The sequence below is a fragment of the Desmodus rotundus genome, chromosome 9, assembly GCF_022682495.2.
Source record: "Desmodus rotundus isolate HL8 chromosome 9, HLdesRot8A.1, whole genome shotgun sequence".
Taxonomy (NCBI): domain Eukaryota; kingdom Metazoa; phylum Chordata; class Mammalia; order Chiroptera; family Phyllostomidae; genus Desmodus; species Desmodus rotundus.
Window position 1 is genome coordinate 83,694,560 of NC_071395.1, and position 21,178 is coordinate 83,715,737.

At 54.0% G+C, this 21,178-nt stretch overlaps 1 protein-coding gene across 1 annotated transcript in view; it reads left to right on the top strand.

The window, feature by feature from the left end:
• Positions 1-21,178, top strand: part of SDK2 (sidekick cell adhesion molecule 2) — a 244,242-nt gene that overhangs the window by 145,770 nt on the left and 77,294 nt on the right. The window contains exons 4-9 of the mRNA XM_045182412.2: positions 4,836-4,983; positions 10,957-11,090; positions 16,303-16,414; positions 18,066-18,256; positions 18,385-18,468; positions 20,053-20,247. Of these exons, the coding sequence (XP_045038347.2) occupies positions 4,836-4,983; positions 10,957-11,090; positions 16,303-16,414; positions 18,066-18,256; positions 18,385-18,468; positions 20,053-20,247 (864 nt within the window). The remainder of the gene's footprint in view (positions 1-4,835; positions 4,984-10,956; positions 11,091-16,302; positions 16,415-18,065; positions 18,257-18,384; positions 18,469-20,052; positions 20,248-21,178) is intronic.

Consider the following 21,178-nt stretch of genomic DNA (forward strand, 5'->3'; position numbering starts at 1 on the left):
ATGCAGTCTCTGCCCACGGGCACCCGTGTGGCCGTGAAAATGACCAGACTGAGTGCAGGGACATAGACAGAGCTCCAAATATGTGTCGCACCAGAAAAGCCAATCACTGTCGATGACATGCAGAATAATCCCAGGTGTGAAGGGCTTGGGGACAGACTGAAGTAACCGTAAATTGTTTACAGACGGGTCCATGTGGTGACACTTGGTGGAGGGGACAGCAATGGCATGACCAACATGGCATGCAAGATGGCAGTCCCTCCGGAGAGGACTGCAGTGGGGGACGGCACGAGGCTTGTTAGAGTTCTCATCCTTGAGCTGGGTGCTGGGCACACGAGTGCTTGTTTTGTTCTTCTTTAAACTATACATGTGATTATATTCATGGTTTTGTGTTTTGTGATGACATATTCCATGGTAGAAACTGTTTTAATAATAAATAAAAGCAGTGAATACAATCTCCAGGTGCATAATGTACAAGACTTTTAAGACATAACAAAGACATCAGGACTAATCTGGGGGCACCTCCCACTGTGTCCCAAGCCCACGCTTCGTTGCTCGTGGAGCACCAGTTGGGCAGGTCGGAGCAGCACGGCAGGGCAAACGTGGTGTTTTAACAGGCGTGAGCCTTGGATAGGAAGTGCAGTCAACCTTGTCTGTTTCTGCCTCAGTGTGAGGAGTTTTGTGGGAGATCCTGGACCCCCAGGCCCTGTCAGCGTGTGGCCCTCCTGCCCTCGAGCCTTTCTTCTGCATGGGGCGGCTAAGTGGACTCCCTCTTAGCGGCCCCTGCTGCTGCTGTTCCATACATGCGTGGCTGTGCCCTGGGCCTGTGAGCAGAGGCAAGGGGCTCCCTGAGCAGACCCAGGAAGCCCATTGGACAAAGCGAAGTGGAGAGAATGGGACGGTGCTAGGGGCCTGAGAGCCACGGTGAGGCAGAGAGACTGTGGGACGGAAAGGTGGAGGACAGCATCAACTGCAACCCTGGAACCAAGGCGACGTCCTTCATCCATCCATCCCACCATACATACACACGTACACACACACATATACACATGTGTACCTACATGCACCCACCATGCACACGTGCACACATGCATGTATACATGCATGCATGCAATTATCCTTGCCTTCATTCCCCTTTTCCTTCATCTATCCATCCCACCATGCATGCATACATACACACATGTATACATACAATTAATTGTCCATGCCTCCATCTCTCCATCCCTCCCTTTATCCATTCATCCCTCCACCTATCCAGCTACATGTACATACATACAGGCATTCATTCATACAGACAGGCAATTTTCCATGCTTCCATCCCTTCATTCCTCCTTCCCTCTATCCATCTACCCCTCCTCTGTCATCCATCATTTGTCCATCCATCCATCCATTCTTTCACCCTTCCACTCACCCAACTACACATATATACATTCATCCTCCATGCCTCCTTCCCTCCTCCCATTCATTCCACCATACATACAAACAGTTATCCATGCTTCCATCCCTTTATGCTTCTTTTCCTCTGTCTATCTACCTCTCCTTCTATCATCCATCCATCCTTTATCCTTATCTCCATTCATTCTTTCATCCCTCTACTCATCCAACTACACACACATATATACATATATTCATCCATCATCCATCCTTCCTTTCATCCCTCCAAACATCCATCCATCCACTGAACAAACCCATGACCCTGCCCTACTGGCATTCTTTTATTTCCTGTAACTAGCCCTTTTCTCTGACCTCCCAGCCTTCACATCCCCTCTTCCCTCTGGACCATCACCCGCCCCCCAACAAACACACATGCACACATCGTGCTCTTTATTTATGTCTCTCCTTAACAGGAGCCTCACCCCACCTCCCCATCTAAAGTAGGTTCCCCTGCCTCTGCCTCTCACATAAGGACCCTGTTTCTTCTTCCCAATAGTCATCACAGCATGTCACTGAATGTTTGTCTGTGGGTGGGTTTGCTGATGATGCCTGTCTCCCTGACCTGACCAGACTAGATTCTCCACAAGAGCAGGGGCCAGGTCTTTCTTCAACCCCACCCCAAAGCCTGCCTGGCCCACAGTGGGGGCTCAGGAAGAGTCACTACATGATGGCATCTGATGAGTTTAGAGAGAAACTCCTGTGTGCAAATCACCGGGCCAGGTGTCTTGTAGGGATTTGCTCATGAGTACAACCAAATATAACTGCCTCTTAAAGCTTACAATGTATTAGAAAGAGATAAAAAATGTGAATGAAGAATTTTAACGTGGGGTATGAGTCATGAAAGATGTGGAGAGAGAATGCAAGGGGGGGCCAGGTTTGAGTGCTGGCCCTGCCCAGCCCGAACTGCTCAGAGTGGATAAGCCACTCCATCTCCATGAACTTTAATTTCCTCACTGACGAAATGGAGCTAATAAAACTTGAGAGAGAAAAAAGAAACACTATTACCATGAAATTGCTTTAAATTGTTCAAATATATCTTCAGAGTTCTCTGAAAAGTTTTTTTAAATAGATAAAATTATTGTAAGAACTGGAATCAATGTGATTTATTGATGCAATTTTTTATAGGCAGAGCCAAGGACTAGCAATTAATAAACAACTAAACATGTTTGTTTATGAAAGTCGAGCTCCTGATGTTATGATGCTGACCGAACGAGACAAGGCACGCGACGTCCACCTTGAAAGGACTCGATGTAGGGTCGACGTTCAACACGTCTCTGTTCTCTAATTCTGTTTGGGTGGTGTGGGGTGATCTTTGTTGAAGTAGTTAATGTTTAAACTAAGCTTTGAAAGATATAGAAGATTCTAATATTTTAACACTACAAATATTAGGCCTAGCATTTAGCACTTTAATATACTCTTCCAGTTTCCATGGCTGCAGAACAGCCTAGCCCAAAACATTATGGTGTGGAGCAGGGGTGTCCAGCCTGTGGGCCACACGTGGCCCAGGATGGCTATGAACGCGGCCCAACACAAAATTGTGAACTTAATTACAACATTATGAGATTTTTTTAAATATGTAATTTTATTTTATATATATATATTTTAGTATGATTATGTGTCACAATGTGTTTAATGTGTGGCCCAAGACAACTCTTCTTCCAGTGTGGCCCAGAGACTCCAAAAGGTTGGACACCGATCATTTCTTATGCTCACAGATTCTGTGACTCAAACAGGGACAGGGCACAGTAGGGAGAGCAGGTCTCTGCTCAGCAGTGACTAAGGGCTCAGCCGGAAGACTCGAAGGCCGGGGGCTGAAATCATCTGAGGGTTCACACATGCATTCACATGTTTGTGCTGATGCCAGCTGTCATCTGGGCCCCACCCCCTCCGTTCCTTCCCGCCTGAGCTGTTCCCACATCTGTGTGGACTAGATTGAGCTTCCTTCCAACATGGTGGCTGGATTCTAAGCAAGAGCATCCGGAGCCAGAGATCCAGGTGGGAGCTGTCTCCTTTGGATGACCTAGCCGGGAAGGTCACACAGCTTCACTTCCAGCATATTTATTCACCAGAAGAGCACACTGGATGGGAGATAAATATGAGCGCCACCATCTTTGGAAAGATACAGCCTGATGCATCTATTATCCTATGACCCCTACTATAGCCTATAAGGGAGGCACTCTTCTTAGTTCCATGTTAGAGAAGAAATTAAAGCTCAGCAAGGTCAAAATGTTGCCCGAGGCCATGCCTCATAAGTAACAGAAGTCGAACTGGAACTCAGGTCTCAATGACTCCAAAGCCACCACCCTTACATCCACTGCCTGCCAAACTTAGAACATAGAGGCCAACTGCGGGTTTTATTTCTTGAGACACTTAATTGGCTAGGTCCCTCTGGGATGCTATTGATGTGGTGCCTTGGTGAATCTGGCTTGTTCTGATAGTGTTCCACCTGGGGCCCCACGCAAAGAGAAGCCTGAGGTGAGACGCAGGTTGTAAGTAATTCAACGTGGCAGGAAGAGCACATCACATGGTCTGGGCATTAAGAGAGGAATGGTTGGTTGGGGTCAGATTAGGGAGGGACCTTAAACTCAGGCAAGGAAATTTAGACTTTCCTGTGTCAATGAGGGGATGCCAAAGGTTCTAAGCAAGTCGGTGACAAAAATTAATCAGGAACAGTGGAGACAGAGGGGACCACGTTGGGAGTCAGTGCAGGCAGCCAGAGTGACAGACTCGCTTAGCTTGTGGGTGGGGCCTGCCGGAACAGAGGGGCCTTGGTAAATGCAGGTGACATCCCAGAAGAAGAGCCAAGGGACTTCTTAGGGGACAGGGAAGTGTAGCACCACAAAAGTTTCCAAGGGTCTGAGCGGAGGTGATCTAGTCAGATGCTGGGGAACCGGGGGGAGCTATTAACAACTCAAAAAGCAAGAAAGGCCTGGCAAGGACATAAGAAATGCCCAATATTTTCTGTTGGAGCTCAGGGAAGAGCCTGAGCAGACACGAGAGAGATTGGGGTCAAAACCATTAGTTTAGGCGAGGAGAGAATCAAGTCCAGTGCTTTGGAAAACAAGAGGGCAGGCTAGTGGTTCTCAAACTTTGCCCTGCAACAGATTACTCCCAGGGAAAGTGGGGAACTCAGAGGCCCAGGGCAGTGAAGCGGGGTCTTTCTGTGCCCTCGGGAGGCAGGAAGGGTGGGGGGAATCTGTGGGCTCACAAAGTTTCCAGGGGATTCTGAGACCCACCAAAGGGTAAGAACCACAGGCTTGAGCCCAAACAGTAGTTCTCAGCCTCGGCTCATGTTTGAACTATCTTTAGAAATACCAACATCTGGGTCCCACCTACCCCAGGAACCGGGCAGTGTCTGCCGCTGGCCTGGCCCCTGACGCCTGCATGTGCTCTTCCCTCCGCAGTCATGGGGAGCTTCGAGGAGGGCGAGAAGCACCAGAGTGTCTCCCATGGAGAAGCCGCTGTCATCCGTGCCCCACGCATCGCCAGCTTCCCCCGACCGCAGGTGACCTGGTTCCGGGACGGCCGCAAGATCCCGCCCAGCAGCCGCATGTGAGCACCCTGCTCTGGGTGGAATGGAAGGGGAGGGGCTGGCCCTGGGAGAGGTCTGGGGCCAGATAAAGCCCCCAAATGCTGAGCAGGGCCCTATTGGCTGAAGCAGACTTTTATAGCTCTTCTGGGACATAGCCAGACTGGGGACCTCCCAGATGACAAAGTTTGGTTTACGAGGGCCTTTCTGGGAATGTACGTGCGAGGACTAGGAGCCAGGACAGCTCAGTCGCCTTCTTGGGGAATCCCGGGCACTGGCTCCATTCTCGGAGAAGAACAGTTCTGCATCCCAGAGCACTTCAAAAACCCAGACAGGCACAGACAGAAGCGCCGTCCCCGTGGCTGTTGGCCCAGGACTCAGGCCAGCGAGGGCCAGGGGCACTCTGTGGGGCACTCTGGCATGTTCCAGGCAGAACGGGTGGACCCTGGGTGTTTCCGGTGTGCGTCCAAGGCTCCTGGGTGTGTCTGGGTGTCCATGGTGTGCTGGGCCTCTGTGTGTTTTGGCTGCCCAGAGGCGGAGAGGCCAGGGGGCCCAGCAGGAAGAGAACACAAGGCTCTTTCAGCCCTAACAAAACCCCTCTGTGTGGCCCAAGGCGTCGGTTGTGGCAGCCTGGCTTGTGGGCAGGAGCAAAGGAGCCAGCACCTCCACAGAGGGCCAGTGAGGGTGGGGGGGTGCAAAGCATTTCCTCCCTGGACACACCCGGGCCTCCTGATCCCCATCAGGCTCGGGAGCCAGCCCAGGCTTTCCCTCCAACCCTCCAGCTTCCCCTACTCCCAGTAAAGGAGTAAGACCACCCTGTCCTGGTTTCCTGGGAAGGCAGTGGACTGCTGGTAGAGCCCATCCTGGTCTCTGTAGGAATCAGGAGCTGAGATAGACAGTCCTTGCCTTTGGGGACCTTGACATCTAGTGGGGGAAGCATAATAATAATAACACTGGCTGTCACTTAATGGGGCACCTGCTGTGTTCTAGGCCTGGGTTAAGCACACCCCACAATCACCCTCCCCTCTGGGACAGGTGCACACTTCCAAGGAAGAGAGGCTGTGTCTCCTTCCCTTCTCAGTCCCCAGAGTGCATGCTCCAAAACTAGGTGTGGGAAGAATGACCCCTATAACAACCCCGTGATGCAGATAGTTGTGTCCCCACTTTATGGATGGTAAAGGGAAGCCCCCCAAATTTAACTTCTTTGCCTAATCTCACCACAGCTGGTTCTAGGCTTGCCGACTCCAGGGTTAGGGTCCTTGATTCCATCTAGCATAGAAATTATGTGAGAGGAGGTTCAAAGTTATGGGGGAAAAATAGATGAAGTGATTGTGCATGGGAGGAATCAGTCCTGGTATAGTGATTCGCAACCTGGTGACCTACTGAAATCATTTGGGACAACTTAAAATATACTGATCTTTAGATCCTACCCCGAACACATTCTGCCCTCATTAAATGGGATGTCCCTGGCATCAGGATTTTTAAAAGTTCCCCAGCTATTCTAATGTGCAGCCACAGTTGAGAACCACTGTCCTAGAATGTATCAGTTACCTATAAACATAATAATGCTGTCTATTTGTCATGATGAATCTGATTGGGGCTGGGCTCTCTCACTTGTCCAGGGTCGGCTGGCTATTAGCACATTAGAATGGCCAGGTGACTCACCTGTCCTCCACATGTCCCACCCTCCAGCCAGCTAGCCTTAGCTTCCTCTCAGGGCAACTGCGAAGGAGAAGGAAAGGAAGCAAAACAGATTTTTCAAGCCTCTGCTAACTAGTCATTGACTAAAGAAAGTCACATGGTAGAACTCAGACTCAAAAAGCAGAGAAACAGCCCGGGCTGGGGTGGCTCAGTGGACTGAGCACCAACTTGTGAACCAAAGGGTTGCCGGTTCGATTTTCAGTCAGGGCACGTGCCTGGGTTGCAAGCCAGGTCCCCAGTTGGGGGCAAGTAAGAGGCAACCACACACTGATGTTTCTCTCCCTCTCTCTAAAAATAAAATATTTAAAAACAAAACAAAAAAGAAGCTGAGAAACTGAGTCTGCCCCTTGAGTGAGAGGACCTGCTAAGTCATATGGCAAAGGCTACAGATACAGAGCGGGTGAGGAGTTAGAGTAAAACCCCAGGTTGGCAGGTGGCCTCCTGCTATGTGAGCCCGAGCATACACACGTCCTTAAACCTAACTGAGGTTCAAGAAACCAGCAGAGTATGGGCAACCATCAACAGCAGAAGTGAGGATGCATCGCAGAACGCGATGCCACACAGGTGCTGAGGCAGGTGAGTCCTGCCCCTTCCTAACTTCCTTTTCTGAAGTTACGGCACATGTCCAAAGTGTATCAACGGTGGCATCCTGCAAGCCACCACTTGGACGTGGCTTCCTGGAATGCTGTGTTGAGAAGGATTCTGAGACCTCACCCAGACTCATGGGAAAGAGTACTATGAAGGGTTAATAATGTGTGGCTTGGCTGCGGGAGGGGACACATTGCCGTGCAGTGACAGGAGAGACCCTGTCCCCATCCCCACTCCTGTCATCCCCTTTCCTGACACCTTTCCACCTCCTTTTCTCATTCCTGGCCTCTGTCCTCACCCCCATTTTCATTCCCCACAGCCTCTGGCCCAGGACAGAACTGTCTTAGGGAGCACACATGGGGCACACCCCCACCTTGCCACGTTCTCCGGCACTCTTACCAGACATGAGCGTGCACTGTGGTAACTTTTATCTCAGCAATTACAGCCGAGTGATATTCATAACCGGAGGAAAGGTTCCTGGTGGCAAATTCTCTGGTGTCTGTTTGCCAGAGATACACATCTGATGAACGCGATCAGCCAGAGGGGTGTGCGGGGTGCTGCTCTCACTGCCGGGTGCAGATGGTGATTAGCGACACCTCCTCCTGCATTCCCTGGTGCTCGCTGATGACTAGGAGACAAGATTCCTAACAAAGACGCGTGCTGGGGGCTTGGGGCAAGTTCTGGGATGATGTGTCTTATTCTTAATTAAATTATCAATTGAGCCCCCATGGAGCCGAGAAATTAGGCTGGCTTATTGAAGTACTGGATGCTAGGTGGGGTGCAGAGACCTAGTAAATTGAAACCAGAGGAGTATGGCTGAAAATAGAACCCAGCCCCTGCCTTTGCACTGAGCCCCACAGGCCACAGAACTCTGCCAGCTTCTTTCAACATGGGTGCATCTGGGGGCAGCTGGCTGGACCCCTCCTGGGTGCCAGAAACAGCCTGTGCACTTTGGAAGAGAGGTCCAGGGTTGTTCCAGAACCATCTGTGGAGGGCTGTAAGCCCAGGGACCTTCCCTAGCCCCCGCTGAGGGCAGAGGGAGGGTAGGCCAAAGGCCCACTGCCACTTCTCAGTCTCTCTGCCTCCAGTTCCACTCCACAGTCGGAATGCAAACCCAGGCCCTGTGGGCCCTGGTCCAGAGTGGTATCCTCTGGTGCTGGTCAAAGCATCTCTAGCTGCAGAAACAGACTCCCAAACTCAGGGCCTTGGCCCCATAGATGTCTATTTTTTGCTCATTTAAAGGCCCACCATGGGTGAGGGATGGGATGAGTGGTCCCCTCCACAGTCATTCAGGGTCCCTGGGCTCCCCAGTTGCTCTGCTCTGACAGAGGAGCAGCAGGAACATGGGAGTCACTCAGGGGTTCTTGTGGTCCAAGCCGAGAATCAGTGCACATCCCTTCCCCCATACCCCACCAGCTCAGCCATATTGCCCCACCTGGATGCAAGGGGGGCTGGGATGGGTGGCCCCTGACCTCCCAACAGCCACCCCACGCTATGGAGGGCACCCCTGAAGCTGAAGTGGACAGCGACTGTCTCTGCCTCCTCAGTATGCCACCCCACCAGGACAGGGTGTCTCAGCCACGACACAACTGACATTTTGGGCCCCACAAATTTTCATTGTGTGGTGCATTATAAGGTGCTTAGCAGGATCCCTGACCTTTACCACCTGTTGCTAGTAGCAGCCCTACAGCTGTGACAACCAGAAGTCATTCAGATATTGCCAAATGTCCCCTGGAGAGCAAAGCCACTCCTGGCTAGGAACCCCTGACCTAGAAGGATCAGTCATAACAGAGACAAGCTATAGCCAAAAGGAGAGAAGGCGATGGTAGAGTCTTCCCAGTCAAGGAGAGAAGGGACTGGAGGTGAAGCCTTCTCTGGAGGCCAAAAGGGGCTCAGGACAGGCAGGTGCACTGGACAGTGGGACCAGGCCGTGCCCCATGTGACCACCCCCCCCCACTGCTCCGCCAAAGGCTGCCTTCGGCCTGCTCCCACGGTGCCATGGCAGTGGGAGTGGTCCAAGTGCACACCTCTCATTAAATTAGCCCTGACCTTGGGCTGTGTGCCAGGTAAGGGCTGTGTGTGAGAGAGGAGTCACCTCAGGCCAAATGGGGACAGAACTGAAGCAGCAGCAAGAATCAGAACCCCTCACCCTCGGGGCTGGAAGGAACTCACACACACATGTGCCTCCACCCCTAGCACAGATGAGGGGACTGAGGCCCAGGAAGAAGGAGGCTGGGCCTTACAGGCCAGAGCCAGAGCTCCGTTCCCAAGCTTCCCCTCTGTCTTCCCCGGACAGAGCCCAGCCTCCCTCCCCCCACCCTTGCCCACCCCACAAACTCTACTAAAGGACAGGGGCCCTGCAGGAGACTCCCAGGTGGGAAATGGTCATCATCCCTGGCCCATTTTGTTGCTTTTTAACTGTTTTAGCCTTGCTCTATCCCTCCTCCCATTGCCTCATTAGCTGGAAGTCACAAGAGCTTTCCAGAAAAAAGAAATGGACATTACTAGGGTGCCCAAGAATTGGGACAGGAGAGCTTTGCCTTCCTACTTCCAGCCCTCTGCTGAGAACTCCCCCAAACTGCACAGGAGCCCCCCCCCAAACCAGGAGAGGCTGGGAGAGAGCAGGCTAGAGAGGCATTAGTGTGGCTGTTTATTTGAGAGCTTGTTTAAAACTCTGTAACATTCACCTAATGGGAAAATTTGAAAAGAATTCAACTGGATTTGTCCTTGTTAAACTAACATTAAGGATATTTAACAGCTGTCTCGGGCACATCACATTAAAATCCGGAGACAGACTTGACAAACTAATGGCTTTGTTTGTCATCGGGAGAATGGGTGCGAGGAGATGACAGGCAGAGCCGCCTGGGCAGTGCCCCGGCGCTGTTTCACCCACATCGAATGGGGTCCCCAGCACCCCGCCTGGACAAGCCCTCCTTCCTGCCTGCAGCCCTGGGTACGGAGGGGCTGTGTGATGGGGGCCAGCAGAGAGAGGTGGACTGGGAGCAGACGGCCCATGTCTGCTCCCCACTGCCCGGCAACCTCCTTTTCCCCTCTCCACCAGCCCAGCTGGTCCACTCTGTGAACCAGCTTTGGGGAGGTGGGAACTGTTACCACAAAAGGGGGCTGGTGGAGGATGTGAACCCCAGAAATCCATGTTACTGGCATCCTATGGCCTTTGAATCAACCTAAACAAATTCAGGATTAGGTTAAGGCACTGAGTCTGGAATGGTTCTGTTCATTTCTAAATTTATTATCATTGCTCATCATTCATTCATCATTCATTCATTCGTTCATTCATTCGTTCGTTCATTCATTCAAGGACATTTCTTCCAGTGTCTGGATGCTCCTGGTACATCCACAGAGATGAGACAACCACACATGCACATAGCCATCGATGCTGTGACAGGACAGAATTCTGAGGGACCTTGTGGGAACAGCCCCCAGCCCGGGTTTGGGGTGAGGACAGGGTGACCTCACATGGACGGCAGTCCGGGACCTCTGGACATGGGCTATACTTGGGTCTGGCCCTCAGCGCTGGCAGCATGCTCTCTGCAAACTAAGTGTGTATAGAGTTCAGGCATAAGTGGTTCTGGGAGGTGGGCTGGAGGAGGGTTTCTGGGAGCCACTAGCTTCGTGTCCTTGCTCCCATCCCCGGATGCTGAGAGCCCCTTGGGCCCCTGTCAGATGAGTTCTGTTCCCCTTCCCAGAGCCATCACCCTGGAGAACACCCTTGTCATCCTGTCAACGGTGGCTCCCGACGCAGGCCGCTACTACGTGCAGGCTGTTAATGACAAGAATGGGGATAACAAGACCAGCCAGCCCATCACTCTCGCCGTGGAGAGTAAGTAAGCAGCAGGGCCTGGGACTGCTGCGGAGCTTATCATTAAATCTTGAGAATGGGACTCCAGGGGGTCATGAGGAAGATGGAATGGTGCTGGAGGGGGAGGCTGGGGGAGCACAGGGGAGGAGCCCTCCCAAGGAGGGAGCGACCCAGCTGGGGTACAGCGTCAGAGCAGAGTCAAGGGGGGCACTGCATTTGGGCCCCATTCCCCTGCATCAGGAGAGGGAATGCCTAGCCTGGTGGTCAGCCGGGCCACTGGAGGGCCCCGGAGGGTGTGGAGTATAGGAGAGAGTGTGCACGTGGGGGCTAGCCACCCTGGGGCTCAGGTGCAGACAGGGAGAACTCGCCAGGCGGTGGGAAGCTCATTTTTAAACAAATAGACTAACTGCCTGCATTCAGCCAGCACGTAAAAGTGCTGCTTCTACTCGGAGCCGGGCCATCCTCACGGATGGGGACACAGGCTGTCTGCTACACCCCTGTCTGGAAGTGCTTCTATGTCTGTCCCCAGAGACCACCAAATGCCCAGGAACAGAGAGGCAGAGCCCTCCCCAGTGGCAGGTGCAGAGGGTAGCAGATTAAAAGGGAGGCTCCTTGAGTTTCCTTTGGCAAAGAGGTATTTGTCCAGTTAACACTGAGCCATGAAGGAAATGCTGGGCTGTCCTCCCTGGCCAGGCTGGCCCCCTCCCTCCCTGCTCTACCCCTGGGGTTGAGAAGGTGGGTGCCACCCCAGCAGCTGGCCCAGGCCAGAAATCCCAGAGTGTGTGGGATGAGGCCAGAGCTTCCCGCAGCAGCAGAGCAGCCACACAAGCTGGGGGAGCCAGATGTTTACGTCTGTTCACATCTGTACCAGCCCTGCTCCAAACCCAAGTCTCATTTATCATCCATGGTCACTCGAGGATGCACGGCCAGCAGCAAGATGAGGGTGTGGGCCAGCATGGGGCCTTCCCCCCTTCTCCCTCTAATCCCAGCCACTGTCTGTCTGCCAGGGCCTGGGAAGCCCAGAACATTTCCCAGCCGCTTCCATCCCCATTCCTGGGCCTTCTGAGCACTCGCAGCACCCCTCCCATTTCTGCAGAGGTCTCTTTCCTCTATCGCAGGTTCCAGTCTGCTTAGAAAGAGACCTGGATGCAGGGAAGAGAGTTCCCTTCTGGGTACTGACCTATCAGGGTCACAGGTGTAACCTTTGACATTGACATGGGCCAGGGTCACAGTGAGGATGCTGTTTCTGTGGGAAAAGGAATTTAATCACCAGAAGATGTTTTCCCCGTATATTTTCCAGTGATCAGAATAGAATACCTAGCGTCTAATGGAATCCAGTCATTGATTGGATTCATGGTCCAAGTCAAGGCCAGCCATCTTCCTGGGTGACTCAGTTTACCCTGAAACCAGAGGTTGGAGCCTCCCGTTCTGCATTCCTCTCCCAGCATCCAACTCTCCTGTCCAACTGCAGGGATCGTTCGCTCTTTCTCCACGTTAACACCCGCAACCCTCCAGCTGGCCCGAGGGAGACAGGCAGGGCCCCTCCGCACCCCTCGGCTACCAAGCCTCCCCAGTTGTCTGTTTCTCTCACCCCACTGCCCCTTGCCTCCTGCTCTCAGGCAGTGATTTGTACGGGATGGATAGCAGAAGCAGCTGATTTTCACCTAATTTCTCCTCCCACAAGTGACTATGCTTCAAAATCCTGCTTTTGTCACTGACCCAAATCCCCAGCCTGCCTGCCTGCCAGCCAGTGTACTAGGAGCAAATGCTGCTTCTCCTGCCACTGGCTCAGCTCACTCGTCCCCCCACCCCCAGCCTCCTCGCTCCTGTCCCTGCTTACTCCCCTCACCCCCTCTTCCCTCCTGGGTCAGGGCAGCGCAGCTTGTCAGCAGCGCCCCCCCTCCGCCCCTCCCACACACCCATGCTCTTCGGAAATAGAGGAGAGAGCCAGGCCAGTGACCCCAGGCATTGCCCCTGCCCAGGTGTAACCCTGCTGACCTCACACGGGCTGTCGCAGCTCTTGAGAAGTCCACGGTTGGTGGCAGCCCCACACCTAACGATCAGACCTGCACTGCCCAGTAGAAATATGATGTGAGCCACATGCGTTATTTAAAATTTGCCAAGTACCCTGATTTTTAAAAGAGGGATGAGAAATAGGTGAAATTAATTCTATTAATATTTTACTTAACAACATGTCTAAAATAGTACCGTTATAACATACAATCAATATGGGAAAATATTAATGAGATATTTTACTTTTTTTTTCATACCAAGTCTTTGAAATTGGCATGTATTTTATACTTCCAGCGCTTCTCAATTTGGATGCAAAATTTTCATCTGAAATACTGTACAGTATTTCATCTAAATACCGTGACCTGTATTTAGAGTTCATCAAATTTACTGCTGAAAAGGTGGAGCCATGTGCCAGGTTGTTCCACACTCACTTAAAAGTATTCTAATGGCTGATTTGGGGCCTGTTTTTAATTAAATGCAAATTACCCAAAATTAAATCCCATTGAATCAAAGAAGCACGGGTCACATTTCAAGAGCTCACAGCCACCTGTGCCAGATGGGGGAGGTCGGCCCCCTGCTCCTGGGCAGCTGGAACCTGCCCAGGATGGAAGCAGCTCACCCCCTCCCACCATCACTCACCTGACCCGTGGCCAAGGTGAGTCATGTGTCCGTGAGCCTCAGTTTCCTCATCTGTAACACAATGCCTGTGGCAAAGTATAGCTGGGAAGAGTAAAGGAGGTGACTCTGAGCGAATGGACCTCAGGGGGTGTCCCTCGTGCCTGGGACCAAAATCGCCCTGGAGCAGCAGGGTCCACCTGTGGGGAGCCCCTATACTTCCTCCTGCTCCAGGCGGTCCACATCAGGAGCTCACCCTGAAGATGCCCGTCCTCCTTGCTCTGGCTTGCTCCAGGTGTCCCCAAGCACAGGCAGGCAAATCCCCAGGAGGAAGGACTGTCTCTCATTTATTGAGCACCTACTGTGTGTTGGTAGTCGCTCTCATCCCAGACCAGCTTAGCTCGGGGACAGACCAGGGTGTTGAACCAGGTCTTCCTGAACCCCTGGCCACCCAGTGGCCCTCCTTCACTGGGTCCAGGGTCCCCAGCCACTGCCTGTCCTTCCCTCCCAGTCCCACAGGCTGTCACCTGGGCCCGGACATGAGCTTCAGAGTTCCTGAAGTGGGGGGGTGGGGTCAGCCATCCCTCTACTCTCCCATAGCTAACAAGCCAGTCCAAGGCCCTGGGGCGGCCTCATATCTTTAAACTCTGGGGGCTCTGCCTTCCCAGCTGCTCCGTGGGGCACCACTTGGGCCCTGTCTGTCTCCTCCTCGGGCCCCATCAATCTGGGCCCTGGTACCTGTGCACCCAGCATATAACAAACAACGTTGAGCACACTTTTATGGATTCAGCTATATCAGCAGCTTTCAATCCAATCGCTCTTTATGGCACCTACATGAGACTTTTATATTGTTGCAATTATTTTGTTTTATATGCTTCCTTTTGCCCCCTCCCCCTTCATTTTACTTTATTTTTGACATTTTATTCCCATTTGACCTGGGCCTTTACCAGCCAGGCCTCGAGGCCAGGCAGAAAAACCTGTCCGGGGTAGACCAGGGTGGCAGTGGAGCCACGGTGTGCCCTCCCCATAAAGGATGACCAACCGCTGTCGCCTAGGGGTATGCGTGTCACTAGGGCCTGCCCCTCCCAGCCTCCTGGAAAGGGGCCGACTAGATGGATTCTTTTGGTGAGAGAAAAAGTCCCCGGATGTATTTTCAGGAGCCATGAGCAGATGTACAGGGAATATCGGAGTTTCTGCCAGTATTGGGCCCACACTGACCCACGAAGATAAGAACGAGGCCACTTCTTAAAGGAAGTGTTACTGCCTCTCTCAGGAGTATTGGGGTATTGTTCTGTTTTAGTAAAGCCCACTCACGATTGGTTCTCATTCATTTCCACCAACGCCCCTGGGGGTGATTCAATGATAGTTCCATTCATTTGTTCACCTAACAGACGTATTCGAGCATCTACTCTGTGCCAGATGCCGTTTCTTGGTCTGGAGACGCGGGGGTGTGTGAGACTGTCTCAGTCAGCCCAGACTCCTGAAACAATACCACAGACCGGGGGCGTCCACACAGACATTTGTATCTCAGAGTTGTGGGAGGCCAAGGTCAGGTCGGCAGCAATCAGGTTCTGGTGGGGGCTCTCTTCCGGGTTTGCAGATGGCCGCCTTCTCACCGCGTCCTCACACGGCAGAGAGTGAGAGAAAGCTCTGAAGTCTCTTCCCCGTAGGACCCCACCCTTATGACCTCATTTAACCCAATTCCCTCCTAAACATTCCACCCCCAAATACGGTCTCATGCGGGTTACGGCTTCCACATACGAATTTGAGGGGCGACAACTCAGCTGCAAGCACAGATCCATGAGTTTCCTGTCCCAAGGGGCGTATGAGTTTCCTGAGGCTGCTGCAATAGAATTTTGTCCTCTCGCAGTTCCAAAGGCCAGAAGGCTGAAATCAGGGTGTCTGCAGGCCCAAGACCCTTCCCTGTCCCCCCCAAGCTTCTGGGGGCTGCCGGCAGTCCTTGGTGTTCCTTGGCTTACAGATGCACCCCCACAATCTCTGCCTCTGGCTTCCCCTGCCTCCTCCCCTGCGCATCTGTGTGGCCGTGTCTAAATTTCCCTCTCGTGTAAGGACCTGTCATATTGGCTCTAAGGCCCACCCTGTGCAGGAGGACCTCATCTTACCTTGGTGACATCTGCAAAGACCCTTTTTCCATTTATAACTGCTGTGGACATGGATTCGGGGGAGGGGCAGGGGGCACTATTCAAAGCAGTACAGGGAGTTTGCATTCTGGTGGAAGAGGTAGAAAACAGAGAAGCCAACAAGATAAATGCAGGTGGAGGGAAGGATTTGGGAGACTAAGAACAGGACGGGAGGACGAGGGGCAGGTGTGTTGGCAGGAGGAGTAGGGAAGGCCCTGGAGGTGTCCCGTGGGCCCTCTGTGGACCCTGTGCAGAGACCACCAGCAGAGGAGGAGAGGCGAGGGGGTCCCTGGGGCCCCTTCCAGTGTCTGGAGGTTCAGCTCAGGCTGCTTGGGCAGCTGCCCCGTGGCCACTGGTCCCACTACACAAGGACAGCTGTCTCTGTGACGTCAGCCTCTAAGGGGGGCTGGGCAGAGACCGGGTTTCCAAGCTCTGTCCCCAGCTGACACCTGACCTCTCCCCAGATGTAGGGGGCCCTGCAGACCCCATCGCTCCAACCATCATCATTCCTCCCAAGAACACCAGCGTGGTGGCCGGGACCTCGGAGGTGACCATGGAGTGCGTAGCCAATGCCAGGTGGGCAGTGCTTCTCCCTCTCCCCATCTCTCTCAATTCCAGGGGCTACTCCTGACCTGTGGGCTCCAGGGAGACTGGTCGGTATTCGGAAAGGCCCAGGAGTGTCATAGGAGGACCCATGACAGGAGAAAAGGCATTTAGCCCAAAGGAAGGACAGCAGGTGGCCATGCCAGCTACTGTCACAAGGTTATTGGAAACAAACAGGAGCCTGGTGTCTCCTGGTGGACCAAAAGGAGACACCAGGCTCCGAGGGGAAGTTATGGGGCAGAAGGTCTCAGCCCAGGATATTGGGGACAGGGATGTCCTCTTACTTCCAGCCCTCAGAGGATCCTAGAGAGGGGCAGGGCCCTCTGCCCACGGCGCCACCTTGCAGGCAGGCATGTGCAAGTGGGAGGCTGCGCTAGGAGACATTTCCCGTGGTGGACTTTGCAGGAGGGCGGACCTGCTGTCAGGTGCAATCGAGGCCCCTTCCTAGCCCATACACGCCCCTCACTTTCTCACACAGGAAACAAATAATTCCACCCTGTGTGGGTGCTGTGCTCACCGCCTTCCCACACAACCTTTTTCATCCCAACAACTTCCCGGCATAGATGTCACTACCCTGAGGCTGGGAGAGAGCAAGCAACCTGCCCAGGGTCGCCCAGCTGGCTGATAGCAGAATTGCAGTACCACAGGCCTCCCCAAGGCCCGTGCTCACTGCCAGGGGCTGGGCTGTGAAATGGGAATAATCCGAGCACCTGCCTCCCCAGTGAGGTGCGTAGGCGGAGTGATGAGCCCAGCATGCCCTGGCACCTCGTAAGTGCTCAGGAAGGATGATGGGTGCTATGGGTGGGGAGTGAGGCCAGTGACCCTGAAGGAGGCCACCTCCAGCTGATTCCCAGAGAAAATGTCCCTGTAGCAGGGTTTACGTTCCTCAGAACCCAAGTTCTCCCGAGTGTGGGGAAGGCCACCAGGATGAATGGAGCAAATGAAGCAGGTGCGGTAAGGATGCAGAGAAGGCCCTCAGGAAAGAGCCTGCCTAATGTCACTCAAGCCATTGTTGCCCCAACTTATCTGACCACAGAACCCCTCTTTCCTGGGACCACTCTAAACACCCTGTGCAACTAACACAGACCCCCCTCACCCCCACCTTTGGCAGATTGGCCCTTGGGGATCTGCCAGGTGCTAAACAGGAGAGCCAAGAAAACCCAGTCTCGGGGGCCTTGGGGTGCTAGAGTCAGTGATGATGGGAAAGGGCTCAACCCCCACCCTCACCCCATCCAAGGTCAGGGGCTGGTACACCCACCCGCCTGCCTTTGTCCCCCCATCTCCAGACTTTGGGTGCTTCTCTCACATTCCTCCTTGTCACTTCCCTCACCTTTAACAGTCTCCTGTCCAGCTTCCCTGCTCTCGAGAGCCCGGGCACTGAGTTACTCCCTCACAGGAACATACAGCCTGTTCCGAGGCTATATCTGCCTTCATGCATTCGCCTTCACCCCAGCCCCAGTGAGCACGGTTGCCCCATTTTACAGAAGAAGAAACTGAGGCCCAGGGCACTGAAGAAACTTGCCTGAGGCTTGTACCTAGAACAAGGGCAAACTCAGCACCCCACCCCACCCTCGGGCCTCCGGAAGTCCCAGTGAAAGAGTGCCTGCTCCCTGCCCCCCTCCAGGCCCCTGATCAAGCTGCACATCATTTGGAAGAAGGACGGGGTGCTGCTGGCAGGTGGCATCAGCGACTACAACCGCCGGCTCACCATCCCCAACCCCACAGGCAGCGACTCAGGCTTCTACACGTGCGAGGCCGCACTGCGCAGCAGCAGCGTCCCCTCCGTCATCCGTGGAGCCTACCTGTCCGTGCTGGGTGAGACGGGGCAGGGGGCCCCCAGGGGCAGGGGCAGCATGGCTGGGGCCTACTTAAAGGGGACCCAAGCAGAGGCTGTATGAGGAGGAGCATGGCTCTGAGCCCCTCCCCTGTATTTCTTCCTGCAGAGCCTCCTCAGTTTGTCAGGGAGCCGGAGAGACACATCACAGCGGAGATGGAGAAGCTGGTGGACATCCCCTGTCGGGCCAAAGGTAACCCAGTGGGGGGCGGGAGAGGGGGCAAGAGCCCGCAACCCCTCAGTCTCTCCTGTCTGTCATGGACTTGTCTGAATTCCACCTCCTCCCAAGGCACAGTGACTGAGCAGAGAGCCAGTCTGGCTGTGAGCAGACACCCAGGAAACAAACAGGCCAAATTACCGTAATCTCTGGACTGGGAATCAACCTACGTTGCCATAACTTGAGGGTTACAAATGAACCCAAATTACTGTTATTTCAGAATAGGTGACAGACCCAAATTGCCCATAATTCGAGAGTCGTAGACACTGCCGAATTACTGTGATGTTAAAACTATGAGAATGTGGGTGCCTCAGAGGCTCCGCCCAGTTTCTGGGCTATTCTGTTCCCCCACCACCACCACCATTTCTACTTAACCCCCCTTGTCAGAGCTCCTGGAGAATTTCTGCTCTTCCCACCCCCACCCTCCTTCCTCCCATTGCAGCTGAGCCCAAACAGAGCCTGAAACCCGGGTGAACTCGGGGTGCCATGGGGGGACATGATCTAATGTTGAGCTGAACGCAGTTCAAGCAGGAGGGAGAGTGACAGCGGAGGGGGACCCCACAGTGGGGGGCCAGGATTCATCCATTCATCTCACAAGCCTTTTTCTGATGGCTCACTCCGTGCTGAGCCTGTTCTCGAAACTGGGGAAGACACAGAAGGGGCCAAACAGCCAGACCCAGCCCACAGGGAACTGGCATTCCATTCCCGTGCGGGGAGCAGAGAAACCAATATGCAAATAAAGATGCCTTATTTCGTTTCATCTAAAAATGCCATGGGTTGTAAGACGCCCCATTATTTTATGTACCACTAAGAAAGAAAAAAGACCGCCAATTAAATTATGACATCCTGTCGATTGTGAGACACGTCCTGATCGCAGAGATGTCACAGCGGAAAGAATGTGCATTATCGAGCGGATGACATGCGGGGCCGTAGAATGTCGGGGTGAAGAGCTCTGGCGAGGAAAAGTAGCGGGCTGGGGAGCGCGGAGCCAGGGCATGCCCTTTTGAACGGGTGTGGGGAGTGCTCTGGGGAAATTGCGTTTGAGCAGAGAGCCCTAGAGGGAGAGTGGGGAGGGTTAGGATGCCCGTGGGAAGGGTGTGCCAGGCGGGGGAGCAGTTTGGGCAAGGCTGAGAGGCAAGGGGAGTCCCTTGGTGCAGACCAGGCAGGAGGGGGCTGCTGAGGGCCCCGAGGACCACTGGTCCCTGCTGCGTGCTCCTCGACGTGGGGCTCTGTGGTCGAGTGGATCTGGGAAACCAGCCCCTGGCTGGAGGTTCCCAGAGTACCCAGGAGTCTCGGCTAAACATTGAGAAAAAACACATAGTTTGTCCAATCCAACATTCCCAAGATAAACTGATCCTGGGGCATTTAAATTTTTCTTGAAATGCCTCCCATATAAGAATTTGAAAACTGACCCTCCGAGAACAGCCTCCCACCCTCCCAAGGCCGTAAGCGCCCACCTGAGAAGATTCTAGAGACCAGGTTTCCCCAAGGATGCCCTCACAGACCCCTGGCCTCCATGTACACACAGGAGGCAGCTGACTGCAGTCCCCTCACCCCCAGGTGTGCCACCGCCCTCCATCACCTGGTACAAGGACGCGGCCGTGGTAGAGGTGGCGAGACTGAGCCGCTTCCGGCAGCGTGGGGACGGGGGCCTGCAGATCAGCGGGCTGGTGCCTGACGACACGGGCATGTTCCAGTGCTTTGCGCGCAACGCCGCCGGCGAGGTGCAGACGTCCACCTACCTGGCCGTCACCAGTAAGTCCTTTCCTGCCCTTCTCCTGAGCACTTCCTACCCAGGACTAAGCTCTGCTCCAAGCCAGGGGCCTCTTGAGAACAGAGACAGGATCCCAGAGGACTGTCCCTTGGGCAGTTGCCAGGGTGGCAGTTGCCGGGGTGCCACTTATGCCCGCTGCCCCCACAGCCCTGCGCCCAGTGCCAGAGGAGGCCTCTGGTCCCTACCTGTCCTCTTGGTGACATGTTCCTGAGAACATGTTCCCTGGCTCTTTGAGAGACGCTTGGGTGTTTCAGCTGTCCCCAGTTCCCTCCCCGACAGGCTGTCACAACCCCGTCCCAGCCAAGCCAACATGCTCGCTTCTCCAAGGAGGGGAACCAGCACTTTATCTTCAGCTCCCCAACTTGCAAATCCTGTCCCCCCGGGGGTCTCTTTGGGGGTGATAGTAGCAGCCCTGCCCACTTAATGGAGCTGCCTCAGCCCTCAGATGACATCGTGAGTGGCCACATGGAAGCTCTGTGCAAACGCCGCGTCCCACTGGGCCCCCCTGTCAGCGGCAGGGCCCCTCGCCAGGACCCACCAAGGCCACGGGGCGGAGGGGAGCTGGGCCTGCCAGGCAGGTGCGATGGGGTGGGGCAGCTTCAGATGAGCACGGGTGGGGCAGGTTTGTGTGTAAGCCCTGCACCCACACACGCCTGGCTGGGTGGCTCCTTGAGGGAAGGGAGACAAAAAAAAAGTCCGTGTTGACACCTGAGGAGCTGCAGCTCACCCCTGCAATGGGCTCTCCAGGGCCAGGCCTTTGAGGAAGCAGGTGATGTTCTCCCATTGGCCATAACGGTCTTCTGTTTAAGAAGCCAGAGCCCCGGTGTCACATTCAGTGAAGGGTGGATCCACTTACCTTGCCAGGAGGGTGTTCTTGGGAGTCCTCAAGATTCCCGGGGATGGAGGCTTGAG